Consider the following 9,050-nt stretch of genomic DNA (forward strand, 5'->3'; position numbering starts at 1 on the left):
ATGTCATTAGTGTTGTAATGCATGAAGATCGTATATTGATTGATAACGTATTTACCATCATGATTCGTACTGATGATTATTTAGTAATCAAGTATGCGATGTATATCCTATGGAGTAATTAAGTTTTTTATTTTAAATGTGGATCCAAGTTAGTTTTCAATTTTCAGACTTAAAAAAATTTTATTCAAAGATTTTTTAAATATTTTTTAAATTAAAATGAAGATGCTTGTGTTAGGTTGAGCCAAGTGGAAGAATGTTGGAATTTATTCGATTAAGTCCATATAGATCTCTCTCACACTAACAGCATCAAGATTTGTTTTGGTTGGTTTTATTCATATGGATTCTGACTAAAGATAAGCCTCCAATAAATTAAAGATATACTTAATGGTTATTGTGATAAAACTAACCTCTACATAATTATTATGGATAACGTCCATCTTCAGTCTTTGTGACTAATTCAGATACTGCTTGTGATGGGTGAGATACGTTATAAAAAGATACTCCCCTATGGACTTGGTTCCCAACTTATTCGAGATTTTATGAGATCCTTCTCATTGAAAACTTTTGAAGTTGGGATTAGGAAACTAAGATGCTGCTCGCGAGAAGCACATCCAATTTGAGTTTTAGTGATTGCAGGGTGTAGATTGTTGTGGGCTGAATTGCTACAGATTGGTGTAACCAGAAATAAAGATCCTGGACAACGCTTCAATGGCTTCATCGTCTTTTAAGTTTTTTTATTGCCCCATAAAATTCTCATAATTTGTTGATGGGCGATGCAAGGGATCATCATCTAGACAAGCCTTGGCTAACATAGCCATAAACAAAGCTTCGCTGATCGGGTAATTAATCCTTAAAGAGATGGATCCATTAAACCTCTCAACTCTTCGGAACAGCCACTGGAACTTCCTCCTGCAGTCAAATTTCCCAGCTTCTTCACAAAAGTCCCATCTCTAGCCTCTTTGGCAGACAGGAGCTCCAACAAAAAACAACCCCAAGTGCAAACACATCCACTTCGTCTGAAACCGAACCATGATGAAGGTACTCAGGTGCAATCCACCCCTTCAGAAGTCATCTTAACATCACCCCTCTCCTTACCAGAATTGATGACAATACCCATTCCTAATTAAGTTTGCAATTTTTGCTCTCTAGTCTTCTGTGATCGAGATTGATCTACTGGTGATGTTCAATGAACGTGATAAAAAAGCGTGCAGCAATGAACGAACTCCTATGCCATGTGGTTTGTGAAAGCAATCTGTGCCCTCCTTTGCCATGGGAGAACGCTTCCTGGATTTCTCAAACCATCTCTCGGGCATCCATTTCACGCGAGCTCGAACACCAGATGTGACAAAGAGAAGCCGCTTACATTGGATTGGAAGAAAATGCCAGAGAATGAGCAATGGATGGGAATTACAACCTCCCGGTCCTTCTTGAGGATCTGAGAGGGGCTTGTTAGGTTGTTTGCATGGAGCACCTTATCTTGCTCCACACCAAACAGCCTGGAAATCTCTGCTACCGTCTCGAAGCCTTGTACCATGAATGTTTGGCATGAAGTTAGAGAATTGCTGCAGATGTACCGGGAACCTGGTGAGAATTTATAGGATGCGCAGGAATTAGGATCCTAGAATTGCTTCGAAGTTGTGGAATCGAAGAGAAGGAAACTGGTGAGAAAATTAGCTAGAGGCATTGGACTACAAGGTCAGGAAACAAGAGGAGCTTTGTGGAGAGGTCGGTCTACCTTTCCAATCTTAAGCGATGAAAGACACGCTATCGCGGCAGCTGTTCCATATATCTATGGGAAGGCAAACAGCACTATGAATTGGCTAGCATCATTTGTTGCTGATCATACTAAAAATTGATCATCGCACTATGGAGATATGTACCCATGAGAATTTCATGATATTTTTTATTTTAATTTTTTAGATTGTACTCACTACCAATCAGACCTGTCATTAATATAAGTTACAAAAGAACCTCTAAACAAAAATCATTAATTGTTGGTCCAAATTCTTTGATCCGATGGTTAGTGATTGTTGCCATTGCTAAAGATGCAATCAGAACAGATCAAATAAAAGTTGGTCATTTTAGATAAATTTGGATGGATAAGCTCTAAAATTCCTCTGGATGACGCCAAGGAAGCAAAGGTGGCGGACATGGACGTTCACAGTGCTTTGACCGGACCGGACAAATTACTTGGCTGGAGCCACGTAAGAGGGCGGGGCTTCTCTTTGGTGGAGGGAGAAGAAGACGCTGGATTGAAATATAAAAGAAGATGATCTTGAAGAAGGGAAGAAAACACCTCGCATTCTTAATTTGCTGTCGGTCCACCGATCTAAATTGACTTTTTATTCCTATTAAGATCGTGCGTGGCTATATGATTTTGAAATAGTATCACTCTCGCTCTTTCTAATTTACCCAACAATGAAATTTCAGAATGTTGGTTGCAGTTAAAAATAGAATTAACACAGTAATCCAAACTAAATTCAAATTTTGGGAAGGGATTATCTGGAATCTGCTACAGCTTAAAAAATATCTTGCCTTCAGAAGAAAGAAAACAGAAGGCACCAATTGGCCTGCAGAAAAGAAAACAGCAAAATGAGAGACTTACTTGTTCAACTTATATCCTATGCAGCTTTTATTGTTAACGAACTAAAGAGGTAAACCGACCAAGAGGCTATGACAGAATTATCCGAGTCTTAACCGAAAAACCATACAATGTCACTTCTACGTATCCTTCTTCACCAAGCATTTCCTTTAAAGACTACAACTGCTTTCCCTGCAAGTTTTTCAAATCCTTGCTTTCATATATTTCAGCTCATTCACAGAAAGATGAATGAACCTAAGATAATCACTGCACAAACACAATGGACAATAAAGAAAAGCTGATATCCGTAAGTGCAAGATTTCACATTATAAACTTGTCAAACCAATTTCCACTTCGCAAAAGTCATTACAACTATATGTCATCTAGATATCAACAAAAAAGTTACTTCCATGAAATTCGACTAACTTCAACATATGGTCATGAAAAGATATCAACAAAAGCTGCTGCTTAAAACTGAGTATCACCGAAAACAGCATGTAACACATTGATAAGTGGCTACCAAGCTACCAATTGAAACCATCAACATGAAAGAGAGTTGTCACGTTGCAACCCGAGTTTGCAGACTACAGCTAAGCGCTTCAGACGGTTAACAACATCAGATATTTCAGGGCGCGGAGCAGTCAAACCTATTTCATCGAATACCTTCACACATTCCATGGTCAGTTGTGTAACATCAGAACCATCCTGGGAGAGGTATTCATCTTCTCCAAGGAAACTCCTCTGGACAATCGACTCCGTAAAGTCATGCAGGCAAACATCATTAGGAGAGACCTTGAGCAATCCAGTCATTGGAATATGGGATGGAACACGTCCATGGTAAGTGCACCAGAGTATGTCATGCCTCTTTGTAATTAATGTTAACAGTGACGCACCAAAACCATATACATCAATCGAAGGAGGCACAATGCCTGCCATCAGCCCAGAAAATAATTAAAACATATAGATGCAATTTCTGGAATACTTTTTATGCAGATAATCTACTACAGGACTACCTGACCCTGTGAGTAATTTGTGGTGAATCATAGTTGTGTATTATTTTCAAAAAAAAAAAAAAATCAGATTCTAAGCGGTGTAAGAACATATAAAGCATCCAATTACAAACCAAATTAGCCCCAGTCAGAAATAGTTGTGCTGTACAATCATTTGCGCATGGCATTTAGATGAATGGTTGGACCTAAACGGTCAAGTATAATAGGGTTAGAGTGGAAAAAAGGTCATCTCATTATCCTGAATAATAATGAGACTGAACACATTTTCTCTGAGTTCAAAAGACAAAAAACATGGCTGCATTTTGAGGTTTAGCTAGCATGTAAAATTCATAATTTTACATGAATCAACTTGCATATGACGTGCAATCAGCATCACAATATCGAACAGAAATATAATGCAGTAGCTGATATTCCATCCACCCTTGCAGTTTACCATCTGCAATTGAACAGTCTATGCTACAACTTGGTTGACAAGGCCTCTGAATCATGTGTTCAATAAAACACAGCAACCACCAACTTAGTTTAGCTATCACTATCAGCAATCATCTAACAATCTACTCTTCATGCATCGAACTGGGGATGGATGAGGTAAATCACTGGCTTTTTAGGATGAAAGACAGACATGGCTCCCATATAATTCTTCATATCAGTTATCATAGAATTCATACATGTCATGCCTTCTTGTAGGTGAGCAATAACTTGCAGGCAACCCTCAAAGTCTTGAGAATAAGCATTAAGCTGAGATTGACTTTGGCACTCAAAGCCATAATAAAGAAGGGAGAAGAGGCTTTTTTTTTTTTTTCCGGTTTGGACTTGGTGGGGGGGGGGGGGGGTGGATACGAAACAGAATTGTTTAGATCTGATACTAAACTCATGAGGGGTAGCCTGTTCCTACATTTTTATAAACATGCTGGTCCTTAACAAAGGAATCCAAGCTTCATTGGATTATCAATGATGATTAATGTGTGACATGTAAGTGAAATTCAAGTTTTCAAGGTTGATTTCTGCAAAAATATCAATACAAACTGCATAACTAGTGCTTCAACAGGATTAGCAAGTACTTATTAAGAGGGTGAACTGTAAGAAGGAAAAGGAGCTTAATTCAATGAATACAGTAATCTGAATCACTATAATTATAAGCAAAACTTAAAAAAGCACAAAAGGTTAATCTACACAGCAATATGAAAATTCAAAATAATGAAATGAAAGAGATGATCAAATAAGATATGAACAAATGAAGCAAGAGATCAGACAGGAGTAGGAAATGGAGCCAAACCTAACTTCTCATTGAAAACCGACATACATTACTCTTTTTAAAAAAAGCCCATACAAGCATTTTACTAGCTTAACTGACTCATCTACATTTTGATTATCTTTAGCTATGAAACAACAACTCCTGGGGTAATCCACTATTTCTCTCCTAACTAACCAAGCCCACACTCTCTCTCCTGAATAACCAAACCAACCACAAAATTTGGCTCAAAGGGTTCTCGATCACAGGATATAAAGAAGAATTTTATCTCCTCCATTAATGAAACAAAGAAATCATTATTCTCCCCTAAAAGGTCCACTAAATGATAAAATAAATGTAAATAAATATAGGGCCTGCCAAAGTTAAAAATAAAAAAGACTCATAAAAGTTCTAGACAAGTGAAATTGACTGCCAAACATTTGGGATCTTGGACTGCCCAAATAAGCAAGAATGTGAGGTGGATGAAGATTGAGCACCAATGCATGCAGACATGAACACGACATGCCTTGATGATTGGTTGATAGTCAAAATTACAGCCTCAATTGCACCTGAAAGCAGTCTAGACACTTGCAGGATTGATTGTTGAAACCACCTGAATAAATTGCAACCGATCTTCAATTGATTGCTGCATCGGGTTCAAAGTTTTGTGCCAATTTCATAGACTTTAAATGAACTGAACTATGCCCATCCACCAAATAAAAATCACAAGCAAATTTTTGGGTTGAAGAATAGATGGGATAACTTCAAAATGATTGAAGAAATACAAAACTAAATGTGACCGACTCCATCAGAGCTCATCCTTGGCCAATTCTTCATTTTAACTTCTCTCTCACATCCATCACCAGATATACCATCGCCAGTTCACCCAACAATGGATGTGAGGAAGTGCATCTAAAGAGATAATGTATTAAGGGTTTTCCATTGAAGTACTCTTTGAATTAGATATAACACTAAAACCTCTTTATGTTAGCAATATTATTAACTTGTTAAAGTTTGTGTGAATTGGATGTCTAGAAAATGTGTCTTATGCATATAAACTCACTTTAGAAACTGAAATAATCTTCGGTGCAAAAGCTGCTCTTCCAAGAAACTGTTCATTTCACGGCTAAAGCTAACCATTTGGATGACACTCCAAGCAAGCTAAATGCAGAATATATATTGTTTTCTTCAAATGTCTATACCTCACCCATTTTTTCCTTTTTTTCAACTCAGTTCTTCATACTTGGACATCCTAACTGAGGTTTCTGAGCTACCGTGATATGAACCAATTTGGTTATCCATTTCTTCTTTGGTTTAGTGCCACTTGGCCACCCACATCTTAGATAAGTGGTGCAAATTTTTTTTGCTTGCACTGAAGGATACAGAAGAAAGAAAGAAGTTAGCAAATGTGCCATTCAGTAGTGATAAAATGAAAACTCTGAAACTTGGGCCTGAATAAGTGCCCATACAGACATATTACTATAAATTACTTTAGACATGAGAACGCATATTTCAATGCTAGTTTAATGTACATTGATGTAAACCAAAAATTGTAACAACATGCTAACATACCCAGAGCAAGATTGAAATCCGAATATAGCCAACAGATATAATGTTGTAAAAGATGAAATGGTGCAGGCCTGCGCAAAATTCCACCAAATGCGACACCAAAACCAAATACTAAGGGATTGTAGTGCTGTTTGAAGCAGAAAATTAAACAACAGATCAGTTTATTAAACAAGAAGAAACAACATTAAAGTTGACCGAAAACAGAGTCATAATAAAGACCCCAAGCTAAGAAAACGATCCAATAACCATCTCTGTCACGACTGCATATATCTCATACCTTGTCAATTAGTATGCTATGAGCCTCGAGATTAAGGATCCGAAGAGGAGGTGTTTGAGACTCTAGGAACTCAAGGAGATGAGCAAGCCCAAAAGCGACCTTCATCCTCATGGCCCATGTGAAGCTTTCTACGCAATATCAGAAAATAGAGATCATCAAGATTGCGGACTAACATCAAAACAGAGACACAATGAGCAAGAAATGGTACCATCAGGAACCATGTTGTGCATGGTTTGCAGAGCATCACAATCATAAACCAGTCCCAACATGCCATCATTACAATAACCATAGAGTTTTGCCACATTCGGGTGGCCGCCTATGACCGGATCGGTGAACAGCCTGATTTGCGTCTGCTATGAAAGAAGAAGAAGAAGAAGAAGAGTGAGTTTGTGAAAAATCAGTAGCAATTTTGTGAATTAATTTTTGATAGAAAGGCATATCATACTGCACCTCCCAAACATCATACTCGAGATGAAAGCGGGGCTCTTTCACCTCCACGATAACATTCCGGACCCAGTTCGATTCCTCGTCAATGATCACCTTCCCACGATAGACTCGATTCAAGAAGCCCGATCGGGTCGACGTTCCATCCAAGTAATTCTCATCACTGAATCCACCGGTGAACTCCTTCAACTGGTCCGGAGTGAACTTTAATATCCCGTCCCCGATGCGCACTTCCTCCTGGTCCGCTTCTAGAAAGTTTTCTAACCACCAAGATATCGAGGTAAGTTGTAAAGGGAATGCCGGCCACGAGATCGAGCATTTTAACCGTTTCTTTTTGTTTTTCCAGATGAAAAAACCTAGAAGAAACTTCGTGGGAGAACTATAGACTCGAGAAATCCAAACGTTCAAGATCAAAACCACCACACATTAAAAAAAAAAAAAAAAAACAAAATGATGATGGGTTATCTGATCTTCTGTATTAAAATGTATTAAATGCAAAAAGGAAAAAAAGGCTCGGAGAAATAGACCAAGGAGAAGGTATTAAGGAAGGGCAAAAGAAACCTAATGAAGAACTAGTGTAAGTTTCGTGAAGGTCGGGTATATACCTGAGTCCGCACGAGAGAGGCGCTTTCCCTTGCCAGGAAGGCGCCGGAAGCAGGAGGAGATATGCTTCAACGGCGAGTTCGCGCACCGGATTTGCGGCATGGCTAGGGCACCATCCAACTTCTTTCCGGAACGTCGAGAGAGGCGCTGCATCCACCCGTAATACAATAACAGCCATGTAATTTGCGTGCGCGTGCACCCTGACCGAATCGAGGAAGATTCCTGCAGGTGACCGAATCATGTCGGTACTCGTCTCTACTTGCCAAACCGGTATTCAGCATCTGACTCGCAACTGGGCTCCACAGACTCCACCCTTGCCCAGTACGCACCAGGTTTGATTTTAGTTTCAATTTAATCTAATGCATTTGATAATTAAAGATGATTACTTACATGAATCTCCAGTGCAAGTGAGGGCCGCACAAGCAAGTAGTAGATTTTTCCCATCTTTTCCACATATGTAAAATGTGGTTTCAAAATCAAAATTAATCGGCTATGCAAAAATAAAAATAAAAATAATAATAATAATAATAATAATAATAATAATTTATTAGGCTCAACGTGGACCTGATATGTTATTATGTTCAAGTCTTACCAATCAACAGATCTTGCAGTACCTTTGCCTCACAAAATATTATCAGTACCTTATCGATCAAGCATCCTATGTTGCGATAAAAGCCAAATCAGAAATTTCCTCTCACATATATGCTATTGTTATCGGTCAAGGTTATATCATTATGCGCTATGCTATGATGATCGGGTTATCTAACCTTTTACACTAAAATGTATTAAATGAAAAGGGAAAAAAAAAAAAGAAGGCTCAGAGAATGAGACCTCATGGAGGACTGCAAGTTTTGTAAAGGTCCGAGTATATACCTAAGTTCTTATAAGAGAGGCTCTTTCCCTTGCCAAGGACCCATTGGAAGCAACTAGGAAATCACTAAAAGCAAGAGGATAGATGCTTAGACAGTGAGTTCGTGCACGGATTTGTGGCATGGCTAGGGCACCATTCAACTTCTTTCTAGGACACGCACTGCGTCTGCTTACAATATAATGGCATCTTGGTATCGAGGAAGATTTCGATTGCGCAATTCAATACTTGAATCACAATTGGGATCCATGGACTCCACCCTCGCATAATTTTGATTATACTAGAAGAATTGACAGTATTGGTAGCGATATGTAATATCGTCATAACAGACAGATCGAGTATTAGTGACGTTATGTAATATCGTCACTAATACTCGATCTGTTATGACGACATATTACTTGTTACTAAAAAATCATCACAAATAACATAGTTACAAAAAAGGATACTATTAGTGACGACATTTAGTG

The 9,050-nt window shown here is 38.4% G+C and overlaps 1 protein-coding gene and 1 pseudogene across 2 annotated transcripts; both read right to left on the bottom strand.

Annotated features, from left to right (window-relative positions):
• Positions 1–513: 513 nt before the first annotated feature.
• Positions 514–1,815, bottom strand: LOC140856938 (protein LYK5-like; annotated as a pseudogene).
• A 1,069-nt stretch (positions 1,816–2,884) lies between these two features.
• LOC105043086 (probable serine/threonine-protein kinase PBL16) lies at positions 2,885–7,867 on the bottom strand. Of its 2 annotated transcripts, none has more exons than XM_010920508.2 (6): positions 7,718–7,867; positions 7,119–7,372; positions 6,877–7,018; positions 6,669–6,796; positions 6,395–6,518; positions 2,885–3,510 (listed from the first exon to the last, which is right to left on the bottom strand). In XM_010920508.2, exons 1-6 carry the CDS (start codon positions 7,815–7,817, stop codon positions 3,122–3,124), a joined length of 1,137 nt encoding a protein of 378 aa, XP_010918810.2. In that variant the 5' UTR covers positions 7,818–7,867; the 3' UTR covers positions 2,885–3,121. The 2 variants fall into 2 exon arrangements, with proteins under 2 accessions (XP_010918810.2, XP_073111243.1); XM_073255142.1 differs by having other exon boundaries at positions 6,877–7,021.
• Between the last annotated feature and the right edge of the window lie 1,183 nt (positions 7,868–9,050).

The sequence above is a fragment of the Elaeis guineensis genome, chromosome 4 (assembly GCF_000442705.2).
Source record: "Elaeis guineensis isolate ETL-2024a chromosome 4, EG11, whole genome shotgun sequence".
NCBI classification, from domain to species: Eukaryota; Viridiplantae; Streptophyta; class Magnoliopsida; order Arecales; family Arecaceae; genus Elaeis; species Elaeis guineensis.